Genomic DNA, 19,618 nt, shown 5'->3' with positions numbered 1-19,618 from the left:
TTTTAGTGCTGCAAGCAATATGTGATCCACCATTACTTCTCAGACCATGGCGCTTTTGTTTTGGAGATTTCTCCAAATAAATGCATTTCATTGCAAAAGCAAGTTTACCTTTATACCTAAAGCGTAAAAAGGCACCTTAGCAAACTAACACTACTTTTATTTACACACTAATTCCCAGTGGCAACCAAAATTATTAATTTGCTGCTCAGAAACATGGAGTAAACCCAAACCAGCAACCATTATTTCATTTACTAACCCCCACACATGTCATATAATGCTTAAAATAAAGAAAATCCATTAGGTCTACACATAAATGTTACAGTTAGAGTGAAAAATCTTCACCCTAGAGAGCATTTTCCAAAAGGTTTACTTGTATTTACATGTGGAGGATAGGAACACAGAAAAATCTGTAAATATCACAATACCAATGTTCATGTGTACAAAGCCTAAGTGAACATTTAATTAGCAGTGATATCCAGGTTGCTTTTCAAAATCCTATTACCAGGCTTTAATGGTGATAAAACAGAAAATAATGGAAAGGTAACTTCACTATGAATGACAAACAAAATTCAGAATGTTAAAGTTGTTAAAATATGAATATGGAGATCAAATGATCAGAAAAATTAAAGCAAGTACTGGAGCTGCCTCTGCTCTGATAATTTCCATTTTGCAGCTTTTCTCCCTTCAATCCTCCTCTCATCCTTCCTCCCTCCACTTACACTCCCTCCCAGAACCCCTCTCATTGTGCTCTTGAAGTGATGCGTTGCTGGAGAGAGTGCTGCACCGGTTCTTTATATAACTGTGAAAGACAGCTCAGAGTGTACAGTGCACCAGAGCAGTACCACTCACAGTGGGAGGACTGTGCTCGCCTAAGCACAGCAGCAGCAGCCACAGCAGCTATTTACTGTAATTATTTGAACCCATTAAAGCAGCCAACAACAGAGCAGGTTTTTAAAGTACCAAGACCTGAGCACTTTGGTTTGTCACTGTCATGACTGTGGCAGAGGTAATTTATTTCTAAGTGTTTCAGCTCTGTCAGTTAGACCGAGGGCAAGGGAAGTTTAATTAAAAGAAGAAAGAAGCACGGCCTCACTGAAAAAGTCTGCATGGTTTAATAAAACCATTTCATGTGGAGGAAGCTCACTGCACTTTTCACTTTACATCTTGTGGCCAATACTGATTAACTGACATCATTTCAGTTAATTTGTCAAATTTTACGCAGTTCCTTCCTGTGCCACGAAAAGGCTTTATGCCATTATATTCACACATGCACAGATCAGCCACAGCATGGAAACTAATGAATTTGTGCTGCTGGAACAGCTTGAGTTGTTGAGACATGATCTCTGCCCCAAAACATTAGCAGATCAATTACAGTACATCCTTAAAGTTTCTAATATTTCGTCAAAGTGTAGGGCCTAATTAGTGCAGAATCACTACTCAGTCTGGGACTTCTTTTTTTTCTGGAGGTATAATTACGTCTAAAAATGACCCATGCAAAACATTGGCTTCACCTGAAGCCTTTTGCACTCAGCTGTCCTGTGCCACATTACTTTCTTGGCAACATTAAGCTTGTGAGGAACAACATGCACCTTATAGACAGGAAGAAGTATGTTAGTCAGATTGCCATATGGGAAACCTGGACATTATGTTACCAAGAAACCCAGTCAGCCACCTTCTAGTGGCATCTGTGGTGTGCAAACAGGATGGTGCTTTAATTTCCTTTATTTCACCTCTGCTGTCACTGTAATATCCTATCTGAATGGCTGTAAAGTGAATGACTTTATTGTGCAACAGTGGAGGACATGCTGTTAACGTGAAGGCGAGCAGTTGTAGGGAGAGGCAAAAGGACATCGCTGGAGGAGAGGAGGGAAGAAGAGCAAAGATATTTATAGTCAGCTCAGCTCAGTGATGCCTTTAACAAACTCTTGTTTTCTTCCTCTATCTTCTCGCTTCCTCAGTTTTTTTTGCTCTGTTCCCCACTGCCATTTTTCATATCCATGTGCCATTCTTATATCCCATCTGAGAAAATAGAAAAAAGAAGAGAGGTTATGTGGGAGCATGTATGCATACAGACAGTTAAGTATGGAGAATAGTGTTTGTTTTTCTGCTTAATATCTTTCTAAACACCATATGTACACAATGAAGTTGGAACCAACAGCAGCTTAGCTTAAAGACAGGAAAACACTTAGCTTAGCTTTGCCTCAGCTAAACTGCTAACCCAATCAACACTAGAAAGATAAGTGTGTACATACACAGGCTTAGACTGTGATCAAAGAGGCTAAAGTGTCATCTATTTATTTTAAGTCAAACAAGACAGCCAAGCCCCACTTTATTACATAAAAACACAGAGTGGTGATTGTGAGGGGAAGTGCTGGAGTGAGTCAGCTCAGGCAATCAGACACGTAGCAAGAAACTTTCAGAAAAAAGAAGAAATCCAGGAAACCTGTGTGTGTGTACTTTAGTGGAAGAAGGTGAAGGGAAGTCTTTTGCAAGTATAACCACAAATATAGAAGTTAAAAGATAGAAAGAAAGAAAAACCATCTGCGACAGTCTTGGCAAAACATGGTCTACACCAGGGCTACTCAGTTCGGTCCTACGAGGGCCGCAATCCAGCAGGTTTTCCATGTATCCCTGCACCAACACACATGAGTCAAATTAATGAGTTATTGTGTAGAACCTGATTGGCTGTTAGAGCCACCTAATTTGACACAGGTGTGTTGGTCCAGGGATACATGGAAAACCTGCTGGATTGCGGCCCTCGTAGGACCGAATTGAGTAGCCCTGGTCTACACCATGGTGGGATTTCAAAGGACTTGATCTTTCATAGAGTACTCTGAGAGCAAATTTTCCAGCAATGCCAGTGCTGCATTTCAAACTAAAGTGATCCTAATCAATTTGACTGTGTTGTTTCACCCTTCGAGGTAATAGCTCGGGTGCATGGCCTGCTAGGTGTCAAAGGGGTAATAGTGGCAGAGAGATCCTGGGTGTAAGTTGTGTGCTTATTTTCCCATTTATCAATACATTGTGAACATTTATTCAACATATTTTCAACCAGTTCCGAACATATATTTCTGGTTATACCTGTAATTTACTGATATGTATGTATATATATATATATATATATATATATATATATATATATATATATATATATATATATAGATAGATAATGTTTTGGAAAAAGTTATTTTTCTATGGATGAAGCTGAAGTATTACTGCTAACAAACAGGTTTGATTAGTGTTTATATTCTTATATTAAGTGACACTGGTAGGGCACCAGTACTCAAAATAAGACACTAGTACTGTTTTTCTTCAATGTGTTAACAAAATTATGATTTAAATTGTCCAAATATCAAATTTCTACATTATCATGTTTTACACACTCAAAAAAAAAAAAAAAAAAAAAAAATATAATTAAACCTTAAATTGACAATTGTCCTTTTAGTAAATGTTTTAATTGAATGAGGTGTTTGAGGATAAACCATTTGACAGATTACTGAAGAAAAATTAGATATGAGTGGAACTTGTGTCTGATATTCACATTTATAAAGATGAATTTTATCATTTTTAAAATATAATTGAAACTTCTGTGACATCATATGTTAGAGGACTGTAAATAGCTAGCTTAACTTTGGCTGAGCTACGTTAGCTGGCTTTACTCTCATAGTAAACAGACATGGATCAAACTGCTCACACCAATCCTGTTCAACAGTAGGCTTTGTTGGCTAATGTTAGCTTAAAAATTCAGCTGTAAGATAATTTGTGCCAGTGTGCTGATTTTGTAATACTATCCAGTGATTTGGGAATAAGGAAAGAAAGAATGAAGCAAAAGATAAGGAAAAAATATCTTCTGTAAGAAATGAGAGGGAAACATGTTACAGAAAAAAAATATTTCAATATTTATTTGCGGTATAAACATGTCTTGTGTTGTTTCCATACACTGTACAATACAGAGGGTCAATCATATTTCTTTCAGTAGACAGAAAGGTGAAACTCCCTCATTAACATGCCCCTATTTTGTATACACAGACAGATTGCATCTTTTATTTTTTAAAAAACTGTTTACAGCACAATACAAAACAGCTATTCAACGTTACTTTGAAGCTGTAACACGATGCAAGATGCATTGTCCAAAAAAAAAGAGAGAAAAAAAATCCCTGAAAAATTCCTCACTGAGGTAACATTTTAAAATCATTCACTTTTTCTTTCACTTTGTTTTTCATGGCACCGTCTCTTGCCTCTCCTCTGCCCCCCTTTTATGAGCATCATTCCCTCACAAGCACATTCTTGCCAGGATGTACTGTCGCTACAAGTTTAAGGACACAGAAACGTCCGTTCCTGTGATCTGGCAAATTTACAAACAGAGAAAAAGATTTGGTTTCTCTTTCATTGTTATAAAGACACATAAACACAAAAAGCAGCTTGAAACTAACCAATTATTTTTAAATAGAAAAGCTCCGTCCTGAAACATTTTTCAGTCCTAGGGTGCAAGGGATCAAGTCCTCCATATTTTGTTTTGTTTTTGTTTGTTTTTTTTGATGTTGTCATTGTTGTTTAGAGTAAGTGGGATATGAATCCAGACAAGGAAAGTCCGTTCAAGCATGGTAGTTATTATTTTCATCTCTGATGCTGTAATAGGAGAGGAACTTTGCATATAAATTCATAACATACATATACTGAGATATACAGTATATTCATATTGAAAGGCCACAGGAATAGCATAGAGCACATCATATCAAAACATGACAGAAAAATACCTTGTAATTATGTAAGCCGCTTGGTATAATTGTCTGTTGTCAAAAACTGGCATGCTGAACCTCAGCTGTGGCTGTGAGAATGTGTGTGTGGGCCTCACTCAGGCAGGATTCACATGGATGTGATGCTTTAACCCTGACAACTGGGTGGGCCTGATGCTTTGAATTCTAGCAACAATCAGACATGTTATTTGTTGGGCGATTTGGGCGATTGTCGCCACAAGTTAAAAATGTTCCCAACCTTTCACCGCAAGCTAAGCTAATGAAGCAAAGCAACAGACCCAGAATTCATTTCAGCATCATGGAATGTCACTCCATTCAAAGTGAATAAGAAGCGAGACCGCTGATGCCTGAAAAGTGTACATGTGAATCCAGCCTCAGGTTGGACACACTGGCCTCATGTTTTGGACACCCCAGGTGAAATGTTATTTCAGTCCACAAGCCATAATTAAGCTGGATCTTGTATAATTATATTGAGTAGATATCGTACAAAAGATGATAAATTCAAAAACGTTTGAGGTCTCAGATGTAAAAAATACTGCAAAAAAGGTGTTGTGATATATTGCAGAGTAACAAAGAGGACCTCGTGTGACCCGTCACGGTAAGAAGACAGCTCGCTGTCTATTATCACTGTGTTCTTATTCATATAACAGAGAAACATTTTTCCACAAGTTTTTCTCAAGTGAGATACAAAGAGTATTGAACAGTCAGCGTTAGAAACAAGTTAGAAAGATTATGTAAGGCCAGCTAAAACCAACTGACAAATTCAACTGCTGTGCCCTCTGAAACCCAGTTCTGTTTCTGTTTAGACCCCGTCCACATCTGCGCGTTGAAAACCAGTTTCTGCTGTTTATTATGTATTTTGGGCCTCATGCAAAAGTTCATAGGAGAGGTTAACTAAAATTAAAGTTGAATTTTTACAACATAAAAATAATACACATCTGAGCCCACAATTTTACTGAAGTGTTTGAACTAAGTGTTTCCAATCAGCTGCCTTAGCCTCCTAATACTGATCTTTGTCCAACTAAATACCCTCTTACAGCTGGAACTGACCTTCATTGGGAGCATAAATGTAAATCAGAATTTATGTTTGTTACAATCGCAGCATGGAAAACTAATAAAAGGCAATTTTTACTTTTTTTAGGTCTCATAATACAAATACTATTACTGATAAAAGTGTAACAACTGATTACCAGCAGTGAAACTTCAAGCTCTCCAGCGACTTTTAAGTGCATTAAATCTGGAGCGGAAAAGGCAGCTGTATTTAGCAAATTTGAGGCATCAACGTATAGATCAGATCTTGCCCTTAATACCTTCAACTGTGTGACTTAGAGTGAATTCTTATAAGAGGAACATTTTTGTCACGAGGCCTTAAGTACCTACTACATCTAGTTAAGAGTAGTTTCCTGCTTGGAAGTGTAAACATACATTACCAGTCAAAGGTTTGAGCACACTTTACCATTGAATGTAATGGGAAAATGTGTACAAACATTTGACTGCTTGTGTATTTTGGACAAAAATCCCTACGAGATGTAAAATCCAAAAATATTTTCTAGCATTTCTCAGAAAGAAAGAAGCTTATTTTGTCTTTTCTTTGGGTACAGCAGATGTGGACATCGTCTCAGAAAACGCTTCCACCACATACTGAGTGCTGCTGTGATCAGCAATTACAGCAGTTAAAAAAACAGGCCTCATTGTCTTCATGGTCTTCTCATCTGGTAAAGCAACATCCAACCCATGGTTACATCTACTGTTAGAGAGCATACGGCACCACAGCATGCTCACATATAGAAAATATCAATTTGCGTATTAGCTCTATAATATATAAATTATATTTTCATTTTTGTTTAATATAGCTTTCATATAATATAGCCAAGGCTTAAGGCTGAATCAACCCAGACAAAACTTTCTTTGATAAAAAGGGAGATCCCTACTAAGAAAAACTTTTGCTTTCACTGTCTTTTAATGCAGCTAACGGGACGTGAAGCTCTTTAAGTGCAGTCTGTAGAGGAGGCCAGTCCCAGTCTACATCACCAAATTCCTGCTGACACCAAGTTAACATCACAGTCCCTTGTCCTGGTTTCCTTTTTTTGGCAGATGTGGGTTATATAAGAAGGCTGAGATGCCTCTTTACCTAAGACTTTTATGATAAGGTGCCCTGGAAGCATCAACCTGAAATCAACCTCAGCTCCATGTGAACAAAATACCAAAAGTCAGGGCTGTGAAAACTAGTTTTGGCAAAACATATTAGCAAGACAAGTGTGATGAAATAACAGAACTGAAATAAAATACCCCCTCCCAAACACACTTTATCTGATTCCTACCTTCATGCCCAACTCCTCCCAGCCTGTTTTAACTAAGGCGTTACCCTGAAGCTCTGCTCGGGGCCAGTTCCTGCTCCCTCCCCACTGCACTATGCAGCTGTCAGGACATGTCGCAGCCTGGGACTGGCCTCTCCTCTGTCCACTCCTACTCTCTGAATGTCTCTTTATCTGCCTGCTTCCAGCACCGGCCTCAAGTGCCAGCAAGTCAATGGCTACGCCACTGTGCAAACTGCATTAGGTCATTAAAAAAAAAAAAAAAAAAAAAAAAAAAAAAAAAAACTACCCTCAACACTCATTCCCTTTCTTTAGTTTTACAATCTCTTAAGCCGTTATTGGATTGAATCACTTTGTTTTTGGACAAAGATAAGATTTCTATGCGTATATATTCATATAAGGTGTGGATCTGTGCGTAAATGTACATAAAAATATACAAAAATGCATATAGACATACTGAATTTGTTAAGGACTGCTCATACATTTTCTGCTATGCACATTAACATACATACAAGTACGTACAGTACAAACATACATACTTTATGTGTGTGCGAGTGTGTGTTAATTCCTTGGTTTTTAAAAACTCTACATTCAGTAGAGCAAGATTTCCTACGAGTAAAACCCAGCTTCTCAACTTGGCACCAGTCAGCTCAGCTTGTGAGCCAAGACAGATAGAGAGAGAGAACGCTGTTACCTCTTAAATATAGGTTTTCCTTGTTCCTATCTTTGTATGCTGCTGTCTGTCCTGTTGTGGCTGTTTAATTTCTCACTCAGTTAAGTAAGTCACTCTTGTTCTTTGTCACAAGTTTATCAGGGGTTTTTGATCCTCAATTTCAATCAATGCCGAGGACAACTTCACTGTAAACCCACATTTTCCCTCTTGGTTAAAGAAACTGTCTTTACGTCCCCTTAAACGTGGCATCCATGAACCATCCTGTCACTTCCATGCCCTTCAGTGGACAGGCTTTCAGACAACAAGCCTCAGGAGGCTCAAACATTCATTGAAACTGGCTGCTCTCCTGCAGTGCAGCCACTCGTTACCATTGTAACCACACCACCTTGACCATTCCCCCTCTTTAAAGGGAGGGGAGGGTTCAGTCTCCAGTCTTATTTTCATGTGGACTCCAGTGTGTCCAGCTGAAACACATTGTGATTGGTCGGGGTGGTGAAGAAGAGCTGGTCATGCGGTGGGGAGGTTGAGTGGTTGTCGCAGGGGCTGTTAAGGCCCAGCGTCCGCTCAAAGTCCAGGAGCTGGCCCATGAAGTTGAAATTTGGGGAAATGTTTGACTTCTTCCGCTTGACAAAGTCGTAGGCGTCGTTGAGCGAAAGGTTGAGCTTCTGCATCAGGTAGGCCACTGTGACCGTGACAGAGCGGCTGATCCCAGCCAGACAGTGGACCAGGATGCCACACTTTTTTGACCGTGCCTCATCTGAGGAGGAGATAGAAAATAGCAGGAGGAGAAGGTGAGAAAGGACATCATAAAAGATAGAACCCAGGTTCATCTTAAAAACCCGGTGCTCCCATTCTTCTTAAGCAAAAATTAGTTGAGGTCAAACCCCCACAAAGCTCAAAGCAGACGGATTAAATACCCGCTCTGAAATGTTAAGCCTATTTTCAGCATTAAACAATCATGTATAAAGATTTTAGAAGGATTAAAATGACTCAAAATAGTTATTTAAAATTCATCTTAAGACAAACGTAGAGCTAGCCCCATTGTCATGGTAATCAGAAGCTGAATCAACATTTTAGGGTTCTTCTTTTTAAAATCATTACCACACAAATGCCAAATACTGAATTAAATAAGAAATAATAATCCAATTTAATATCCATCATGCTTTAGCAGTGATTGGTTATTTCTGGAAAAAATCTTTATGAAGTCTGTGGCATCCAAAGATACATCACAAATTTATTAGTTCAGCACATGACCAGAAAGTCATGTTCCTATGAAGTCAAACAGTGTGTGTGTGGTTTAGAAGCATGTTGTATTACACATCACAAATCAACAAACTCAATGATCACAAAAAACTGTTTTGTTGGTTCTCTTAAATATATTATAGTGTATTTTATTGCTTCCTATGAAACATTGTCCCAGATTCCAGCAGGCGGATACTGAGTGGTGGGCGGGGCTTACTCAATCCAGCTAAACTGACAAACGGAAGTCACTCTCGCTGAAATGATGGGTTGTGTTTTCTTCTTTTTTTTTCCTGGTGTTAGCAAACAGCAAATAGCAGCATGGAGGACAGTGAGTGTCACCACGGTTACTTTGTCTCATCAACGTCCAGATTTATTAACAACAATGAAGCAATTTCCTAAAAAGAGGCGGATAAAATTTGTAGCTGAGATGATGAGAGTTACAGATGGTAGCAATGGACACTAAAAAGCATGGCTAAGTCTGTGGTCTTAGTGGAAAACTGGCAAAATTAACATTTTTACTCAGGTGTCACATATTCTATCACAATCAGTTGGAGCTAATAAAAGCCACATAAAGAGAACTCCAGGAATAAATGCTCATTATACTCTTTCTCAATGAAGACTTAGCTTGGTTCCTCCAATCAACTCCTCTATTTGCATTTTAGTCCCTTCCACCAGAGAGGTGAGCAGAGGAGGGTAAGGACATAGATGAGGAGAGAGAAGGCGAGGGAGAGGCATTTACCAAAATGAGATGTCTGTTTTTTAAATACTTCTGTCATATGAGCATTAAATTTTACTTTATTTACTTTTAATTAAATTCATAGTGTTGAAGTAATGTCCTAAACATAAGGATCTACCTGTAACCTTCCTTCTTCTCTTGAAAACTGAAGTATCCCTCAAATTATCTGGCTGTGTATGATATCCAGGCCACAGGTGGCAGGACAGAGTAGAGGTGAGGAGGCTGACGTTAGACGAATGACGTGAGCCTCAAAGCTTTGGTACTTTGCTTGGTGAGAAGAAGCTTTCTTATAGTTTCATCATGACCCAGAATTGGTTTTAGGGACAGCTGTAGTATAATGACACAGAAAACTATTCATATTCTGTGAACGGTGATTCACTACAGTTTGTTACATAAACCAATACTCTTCGTGTAATTATACCAAATTATTTAAATTTTATTTATTAAATTTATTTTACTTTAAATTATTGTCCCTAATGGGAAACTTTCTTTACAGACAGGTCATCAAGACATTACAACATCAAACAATAAAATCACCAATAAAAACCACTAAGGAAATTAAAACCACTAAAATTAAAGAAAAAGGAAAACAATACCCAAAATGATACTTCAGTAATTAAAAATACTCAAAATAAGAATACTAAAATAAAATAAAAACACTACACAACGAATGATCATTGAATAAAATCACAAAAACAAGATCACCTGCAGAAATTTAAAAATGCTTTTGCACAGGACACAAAAGAGTTTTTCAGTCTGTTACTCCTAAGTCTTGTGGTTTTATATCTCAGGCCTGACGGAAATGGTTCGAAGTCCTTATGTAGAGGCTGGTTCTGTTTTCCCATGATGCCTCTGGTTTTCCTCACCACCTGCTGCTATTATGCATCAGGTAGTGAGGACTGTGGGAGGCCAGTAATGTTGCTGGCCACATTCTCCAGCCTGCTTAACTTGGTAGAGTCTTTAGTTCCAACGCAGACGGACGGACATGCAGACGGACGAACAGGCAGACAGATGGACACGCAGACGGATGGACAGTTTCGTTACACGTGTAATTTGGTCCATTTTCAGGGAGCTTAACCATCTGTCGCTTGACGCAGAAAACAAAGCAATACCACTGGAAATCGCAGGGGCAGTGCTGAGCACAATAGCTGACATGCGACCAGTGAAAGAAAAAAACCAGAGAAGAAGAGGAACAGAAAGCGAAAATAAAAGCAGAAGAAGAATGAAGACGAGGACAACTGTAGAAACTGCATGAGCTTTTTAAAGGCTATGCGAATGTTTAGAGCAGGGGTGCCCACGTTCGGTCCTCGAGATCTACCATCCTGCAACTTTTAGATGCAACCCTTCTCCAATACACTTGAATCAGATGTCATCTGCATGTCATTCAGCTCTGCAGAGGCCTGGTAACGAGCCAGTCATTTGATTCAGGTGTGTTGAAGAAGGGTTGCATCTAAAAGTTGCAGGATGGTAGATCTCGAGGACCGGACTTGGGCACCCATGGTTTAGAGGGTGTTGGGCAGTTGGAAACCATTTTATAGCGGTGAAAGACGCATTGACGGGGCGCCGTGGCTCAGTGGGTAGAGTGGTCGTCTTGTACCATCGGTTCGATCCTCCGCCTGTCGAGCTCATGTCGAGGTGTCCCTGAGCAAGACACCGAACCCCAAATTGCTACTGATGGGACGTGGTCGAGCGCCTTGCATGGCAGCTTCCGCCATCAGTGTGTGAATGGGTGAATGTCATGTATAATGTAAACAGTAAAAGGTACAGTAAAGCGCTATATAAATACCGACCATTTACCATTGAAGTATGAAGACAGCGACATATGACAACATTTGAAATGGACGTCCTTAATTTATGTAGATAAGGGAGCATAAAAAGGCCTTGTCACTGCCTCCACATTAACATCCGATTTCAGCTTGTTTTATAAAACCAAACCAAAAAAACCAAAGGTTTTTTTTTTGTACCTTCCTGAAATGAATAACCATACTGTTTTTTATCCCAGTATTTCGGTGCAGGTGGGCTTTAATGCACCATTTGACAAAGTGCTCCACCACTGGCCCATGATTTCCCTCATCACCATGCAGCAGACTAACAATAACCACATCATCTGCAAACCGGAAGATGTACCTTTACTAAGATTTGCAGATGATGTGGTTATTGTCATAATTTCATTCTACTTAATGATACCTAAAACAAGCAGAAATTTGTAGAATAACCAATCTTTTTTGTAATAATTGCATCTGCAGGTACTTTGATGGGTTTGAGTCTCTTTTTTTATGCACTAAAGGGCCAAGAACAGAAAGCAAGAAGACTGTCACCTTTTCAAATCTGTCACCTGAAATTAAATGTTTTTTCTTCTCACTTCTTTACTTTTATACACAAAACCGAATGCTTATCCATTTTGGTTTCAGGAAACAGAACGAATTGTTAACTGTTAAAATAACTCAAATAAATAAATAAATAAAACCCCAAATAATAAAAATATCAAGTTTATTTTAGATAATATATGACTCTGTTGTTATATGAATTAATTAAAAACCCAGTATAAGTATACATCTCTTCAAAATGTGAGCAATTAAATGTTTCTTTAAAAAAATTGTAAACATAGTAACTATATTATACTTTAAATCCATAAAGTCTTCTTTCAGTAATGGCAGACATCACTATTTCATTCTGCTTTCCAGCTTTCTGTCTGTAAACCTGAATAAAAAACAAGCCTCTTGCATTATTAAGCGGCTGCATCCTTCCACCTATCAGTTTCGAGTTCTTGCACTTGCATCTTAACAGGCCATTAGAGCCGGAGTTAAGTGCTTCTTTCCTTCCTTTCGTCTCCCCCTGTCTTTCTTCCTCTCCTCACTCTCTGCCTACATTTCTTGTTGTAGGATTGAGGTCAGCTGGCCCACGAGCTCTGGCTGCCAAGCCGATGACCAAATTAAATTTATATGTGATGTGTACTCACGTTTCCCAGGAAAAAAAAGGGCCAAAAATCCTTGTGAGGAGAGTCTAACCAAACTCAAATGTTGAATAAGGAATTAGCTGTTAATCTGTTTCAACCGATTTGTAGACTGAGTAGCATTACATCACTATACCAGTGCTTTAAATACACAATAATGTGAGAGTACATAAAATGATATGTGCTAACAGTCATGTCAGATACTTAAAGAATTTTCATTGTTAAACGGCACAGTGTTGTCACATCTGTGTCTTCTTCCTCCATAATTACCCAGCTGTAACCAAAGAGGTCTGATGTAATCTCCATATACTTCAACCAGCCATACAGCTCAATTTGACATCAGCTCGACCCAAATCTGCCACAACATTCTGCTCTGGCATATCTCACACTTCCTACCACCTAAGCAGAATCATTACCCAAAAAACACAAGGTGGTCTGGACAATCTAAAGACAGGAGTTTTGCCACTGAGTCCACAGAGCATGAATTCTCTTATTCTGTGGGAATTTAGTCAGAAGGAATGACAGGAATTATGGAAAAGATTTATTTTTTTAAAGAATCCCCACATTTTATTCATGGTAATGCTAATCTCAATTCCAACTAACTTTGTTGAAACTTATTTACACAAAACATCTTTGTCCTTCTAACAGCGGAATATCTGCATGTTTTAGATTTGAAAAAAGTAATTTACAGCTGACAACTTCATTTAGAAGATTATCAGCAGATTAGTGAAAAACCAAAATAATCGCTACCCTGCTGTCATCCACGCCTCTGATGTGGCATGGATGACATCTGATGTAAAATATTGGTGATGTTAGGACACTGATGTTCATTTAAAATGCTTGAGTAGTTGTGTGTGGGCTTAAAACTGGTACTATATGTGTGACATAACAGGAACAAACCTTCACTCACCAATAAATGAAATGGCCTCGGGGAAAAACTGTGACAGGTTCTGGCTCCAGTGATCGGAGATGGGAATCTGTTTGTACTTGAAATCTCCCTCATGCTCGAACATGTTGGGCAGGTTGGGAGTCACGTTGAGGATGTACTTGATGTTGTACTTGCTGAGCACATCCAGATTTGTGGAGTCTTTGGCACAGCCCAGGTAAAGGTAGGGCAGGATCTGGACAGGGAATGCTGGCTGGTTGTTGGGTAGCGGGCTGCCCTCTGACTCAGTGGCACTGCCCGGCTCGCGGTCAGACTCTCCATCCGAGCAGTCGGAGCTAATGCGAAGTCCTCCTAAACCAAGGACGGAGGTCGGCGGGGAGCTGCTGGGACACGAGCAGTCCAGATTGGTCTCGCAGTGTTCAGGATACTCCGACTGGAACTTGTTAAAGCCTCCTGGGAAACATCCAAATTATAACACTCATTTAGCTGATAATTTCATTTACCTACAAATAAGAAACACATTGGGGAAGGGGGAGGCAGGGTTCAGTATCTTGCCTATAGACACTTCAACAAGTTGGGTATCAAACCAGGAATTCTCCAACCTGCAAGACAGATCCTCACCCTACTGGACAAGAAAAGAACCATCTCGTTATGTAATGATTAGGCCTCAATTCTTGGTAATTCCAATTTCAGAACCCCCACAAAACTCTCTTTTTTTTTTTTTTATTCACACCAGCTTTCACTTGCAAAACGAAAAAAAAGAAAAAGAAAACTAAACTAAATTTTCTTGATAATGCTGTTATAATAGCTGCTTAAGCCATCTTTTAACGCAATCCTTTTTCATATACTACAAGACCATTAATAGGACAAAGACGTGAAATTTACGTCAGTATAAACATGAGAACAGACTGGACAGACGAGCTCCATTGAGAAAAGCTGAGCCCTGCGGAGAATCAGGACAGTCAGCACCGCTACAACACTACACAGCTCAGTGGATTTTTTGTGAATGGCAGCTCGACTCGCGCGACTCCCGTCAAGCATTTCTATTATCTGTGTGTCAGATACAGTAATATCTGCTCTTATTAACGTATTTATACACATTCAGACCGTTTTCTTCAAGTCGGGTGGCTTTTTATCTTCATCTTGGAGGAGTATTTAAAGTGCGTCGTCGTGTCCTCGTTTCCCTGTTCATTCATGAAAAAAACGGCAGTGTTTTCCTGAAGGAGAACAACATGGCGGGGCCATTTTAGCAGCATTTAATTGAAAACATACTGTATTAGACCCAGTTGTACAAACACAGAATAAACAATGTTGTATTATGCTTTAGTTTAAATATATCGTGATTTAAATTAAAAACAAGCAAAGAAAAACAGGTAGCCATCTCGGCAGCGTGAAACATCTGTCGAACATCAAAGTTGAAGCGCTTCACTTACAGGAGCTCAGCAGTTTTATACTGCATCGGACAATAAAATAGTAAAAACCTAAGTAGCCACAAATGTTCTGGCTTTAATTATTAATTGCTAAATCTTGTGGGTAAATTAATTAAAACTGGTTTTATTTAAATGTTGCCTCATTACCACTCACTTAAATCCTCTGCAAACACTCAGGTTAATAGTATTATGATGGTTCATTGATCTCTAATTGGCGTGATGGCAAAACTAAATATTTTTAAGATTAAACTGAATAACTAAATAAAATAGAGATAAAATTGTAGGCATCACAAGAGTGAAATTAAGCACTTCACTCCCGTTTTATTGAAATTGTGTAAGTTTATTTTTCTATTATAATTATTTTTTTTTATGAATTACAGGCACTACAAAACACCTCCAACCCTGTGTGTTGGAGCTTACCCTCCAGATAGAAAGCTTTGCATCCGTCGTCCCGCAGCTTCTGCAAGAGCAGCCCCATCACGGAGCTTCCCAGCCCGGACTCCTGCCGCTCCGACGTCGCCTCGTCGTACAGAACCACCACGTCCGTCTTGCACCGCTTGACAAATTTTTCCTTGTCCTCGTTGTTGGGGATGATGGAGCGGATGGGGAGGTTGCCCTTCTTCAGCCTCCGGAGCATGAGGCCCGGGATGGCCAGGTTGATGGCCGACTCAATGTGCGAGGACTCGTACAGCTCATGGGGTCTGCAGTCCAGCAGCAGCAGAGAGCTGGCTCCGGACTCCAGCTCATCCTGCAGCCACTCCACGCTCTTACTCGGCATCATCATCATAGTCACGATCACAGAGCCTCTGCACTGATGATTAATTTTCATCAGGGAAACGTTAATCCGCCTGCTCCCTGCGGTGACATGAGGACAACACAACAGAATAGAGGAAAGAGAACAAAAATCACGGCGCTAAACTTGGCTTCCCGCGGCCACCACCACCGCCGCCGCCGTTCCTGCTGCTGTTCCTGCGGGCGCAACGCACCCAACACACACCTCCGCACGCACGCACATCCAACACGCACACACCGATGTCCCTCTGGTTGGAGCAGGAAACTTGAACATGCAGAGGTTTCTTTCGCTCCCTTGCTCAGTCCGATAGAAGTGGAGGATTCAATCCAGTCCATCGACGTCCATGTAAGCGCGCCCAGTCCAACTTTGAGGCGTCCGCGGTTCCACGAAATGACCCACGGATGCCTCGTTAGCACCTTCGGATGTTAGTTTGGGATGAACGGCTGAAGCCCATGATTACTGTTATTATTTGACACGCTTGCCCGTGGAGCGCCTCTGGTTTGTCATTTCCACTGGCTGCATTAAAGAGGCTCTTCGGGTTTGTCACTGAGGAGAGGGAGGAGCGGAGAGATTTAAAGGTGCAGAGCTGCTGAGGATTCACACGAGCTCGCACTGCTTTCATGACATAGTGCCCATTCATTAAGATTGCTGTGTAGTCTAACTTTCTATGATTATTCATTTATAAATCAGTCCATTTCCTTTGTAGATGCATCTCCTGTTGTAGATATCCTTTTGGCACCAATATCTGTGTATGAGTGACATTTTTAGTAATGTTGATAACATTTTAAGTTAATTGTCCCCCAGCTTTCACTTTTGTTTTTTCATTAAATGTTGTAGTGCATAATGGTCAAACATAACTTTAAGTCCCACCATTAAATCAAACATGTCAATGTGTTTGGAATTATTGCTGAAAGCTTTGCAATTTGCACCTGAACTGCTACCATAAAGTCCATTTTCTGATGCCCGACACTGCCTTTGAGGTGATTGTATGTTTTAGTACTGATTTGTGCTAAGCAATATTATGGCGTTTTTTTCTCATTTTCATCCCTGTGTAATAGAACAATAAGCAGAAATACTACACAGTAATAAATAAATTTGAGAGCTTTGCAAAGATCCACATTGAAAGACACGTAATGAATTGCATTAAACTATACAGATGTTAAGATAACATGACTGGTGAGTGTGTGACCACAGTTGTGGAGACAAAGCCTTAGACTAATGGCTGCATAATGGAAGAACATTATCTCTGCTGACGTGTCAGTGATGTTTTTAGTTGCGTTGCCTCTGCTTTTAACTTGACCTCTGCAAGAGTTTAACTGCAACATCTGTAGTTTTTAAAAGTGAAATGTTTTCACATTTAAGCTTGATATTCTTGACTTTTTGTGCACCAGCTGTCTCAATAGAAGACAAGTCTGGTCTGCAAACGGGTCAGTCACCTGAACTCAGTTGTCATATATGTGCAGAATGTGGTCTGTCTTAATATTGCTTAAAATAAATAAGACTTTCCTTGAAAAAAGACATGTGAATGCCTGCAACATGTTGCCTTCACAGACACACAGGTTGACCAGGATCTGTCCACTTAGAGCTGTATGCTGGATGGTCCATCTCTTTTTTAGCTTCATTTTTATTTTGCAAGAGTTTCCCTTTTCACTTGAACACCTGAGCTTGGTTTCTATAAAAGGTGGTTGTGTTTCTGTATTTTATTAATATACTCTTCTGTGTATTATCTGGAGAATTTTAAGTTGCATTTATAGATGCAGGGACAAACTTTGTTCACTTACAGTGGTTTTCAGGTGTTTTCTTAACCCCATGCATTGATAAATACATTATTTTCAATAATTCTACTTTTACTTTATTCATCATAGTTGGGCCACACATTTGACCCAGCTCTTGTAGATTCAGTAGAGAATAGTGGGCTGTCATATTTCAGTACCCAGGAAGCAGTGGGATGTCAAAAGAGCCTTGCTCAGTGGCCCAGTCTTTCACAGAGTGGTGAATCCCCTCCTCTGAGATGTTCTTTTTTTTTTTTTTAACACTGAATCCTGTTACTGGCCTGTTGACATTTAACTTTATTACATTGGGGATGTTCCATCAGATGTTACATAACTTTTCCATTCTTTTGTTGCCCCCGTCCTATTTATTTATGTTTTATTATTATTTCTAACTTCAGAGTCATGAGGATTTGAGGAATAAAAAACATTTGTTTTAACATTAAATATTTATCTTCATATCTTTGCATTCTGATTTTGATACATTTTAGAAACCATTAGAAACTGAAGTGTCTTTGTGTTCCTCTTTGCATCCTGATTATTCAACATTTTAAATTCTGGGGTCCTAATCTCGTTCCTGTTTGGTGCCTGGTGTGTTTTATTAAAATATACAGAGTGAGAGTTGTGAGTCTGATCAACATGTACTGACTCTGGCCCCATCAACAGCTTTTTCCTTAGTCTTTTCAACGCCCTCACACAGTCCACCCACTCCATACACCTCCACATGTTACACTCATAAATAAATTACTGGAAACATTTCTAACTACAAACCTGGCTTTTGGCCACTAATCAGAACAAATCATGTAACCAAACTGTATTTTTGTTGACAATACACATTTTCTAAGTGTGTCTTCAAAGATCGTGAAACGTGGAATCATATAAGATGGCAAAGAGAAGTGTTTTACATTACATCTGTTCTGCAGTTTATAATGAATTGTTTTAGAAAAAAAGGCTGGGTGGTGTTAAAAGACTAAATGATTTATTAGGAGGCCGAGTATAAAGGGGGGAGACCTTGCTTGGATAATGATGGCATTTCTTGAAGCTTCTGATGCTCACATTCTGAGTTCAGGTCTAGGAAATAGATACGGAACCGGTTTGTGGATTATTAAATAAAATGTCTGAAGAAAAAATCCCTAATCTGGCAGGTTTCATTTCAAGTCCGAGTTATCAATCCCACAGATAATCAACATGAATGTAAAGCGTTATGATGGTGCTATGTAGAATTTTCCTCCATCTGTAACAGCTCGATGATGTACCTACTATACCAAACAAACCATCACTACCACCACCCGATGACCTAATAAGGCATCAGCAGGTTGTGACAGAGGCCAGAGGAGGAAAAGAGGAGCGTTTGATTTCCTCACAGCTGCAGAGAGGAGTAGTGGGGGATGCACCAGCTGCAGACAATGGCTCTTTATCCCCTCCAGTGACTTACACACAAACACACACTTACACACAGCCACTCATGGACAAAACACAAACACATACATACACACAAACACACACTTATACTTTAGGGCTCTTGTGTTATCAGTCCCTTCATCAACAACAGGCTCTCAGAGAGTATGTTTTTGTTTGCATATAACTACCTTCTATTACTAAACAAAATTATAATTTTCATTTAAAAATATTATAATTATAATCTGAAACATTATTCAAGAGTCTCTATTACAGTTTTTAAGAACGATGTAAGGCCTGCCCCCAAAATCACTATGAAAAATGTGCTTTCTTTTTCAGACTGCAATTCTATTTATTTATTTTTCTATCTGGACCTCGAGAAACTCTTTTTTTGGACACCTGTTGGTGTTTTTTTCCTCTCTTGCATAAGGACTGTACCATACTCTTTTTTTATGGTTTCTCCCCTCCACTGCTCTAGTAATCCAAATAATACTGGTTAAGAGAAGGAACATCACTCAAATGCATCAATGCAAAAAAGTCACCAAAGATACATATTAAATAGGAAAATGACAAAATGCATAGAAATGTATCTATTTGTTTAGCAAGGGCTTCAGTGTGCAGTAGCAGACCAAGTTTAGACATAAAAGAACTAAACGGCTGCTTTAA

The 19,618-nt window shown here is 39.3% G+C and overlaps 1 protein-coding gene across 1 annotated transcript; it reads right to left on the bottom strand.

Moving 5' to 3' along the window:
• Positions 1 to 4,547: 4,547 nt before the first annotated feature.
• On the bottom strand, positions 4,548 to 16,485 carry dusp7 (dual specificity phosphatase 7). The gene is made up of 3 exons (XM_041979838.1): positions 15,413 to 16,485; positions 13,587 to 14,015; positions 4,548 to 8,502 (listed from the first exon to the last, which is right to left on the bottom strand). The coding sequence occupies exons 1-3, from the start codon at positions 15,819 to 15,821 to the stop codon at positions 8,186 to 8,188; spliced, it is 1,155 nt and encodes a 384-aa protein (XP_041835772.1). The 5' UTR covers positions 15,822 to 16,485; the 3' UTR covers positions 4,548 to 8,185.
• Between the last annotated feature and the right edge of the window lie 3,133 nt (positions 16,486 to 19,618).

This window comes from Melanotaenia boesemani, chromosome 3 (genome assembly GCF_017639745.1).
Source record: "Melanotaenia boesemani isolate fMelBoe1 chromosome 3, fMelBoe1.pri, whole genome shotgun sequence".
NCBI lineage: Eukaryota > Metazoa > Chordata > Actinopteri > Atheriniformes > Melanotaeniidae > Melanotaenia > Melanotaenia boesemani.
This window is presented reverse-complemented; position numbering and strand designations above follow the sequence as displayed.

Excerpts from the sequence above, each read along its gene's own strand:
- dusp7 (XM_041979838.1), bottom strand. The coding sequence starts at position 15,821 with ATGAAAATTAATCATCAGTGCAGAGGCTCTGTGATCGTGACTATGATG. Across the intron at positions 14,016-15,412 it reads CAAAGCTTTCTATCTGGAGG|GAGGCTTTAACAAGTTCCAG; the intron begins GTAAGCTCCAAC and ends GATGTTTCCCAG. Across the intron at positions 8,503-13,586 it reads CGAGGCCATTTCATTTATTG|ATGAGGCACGGTCAAAAAAG; the intron begins GTGAGTGAAGGT and ends TCTCCTCCTCAG.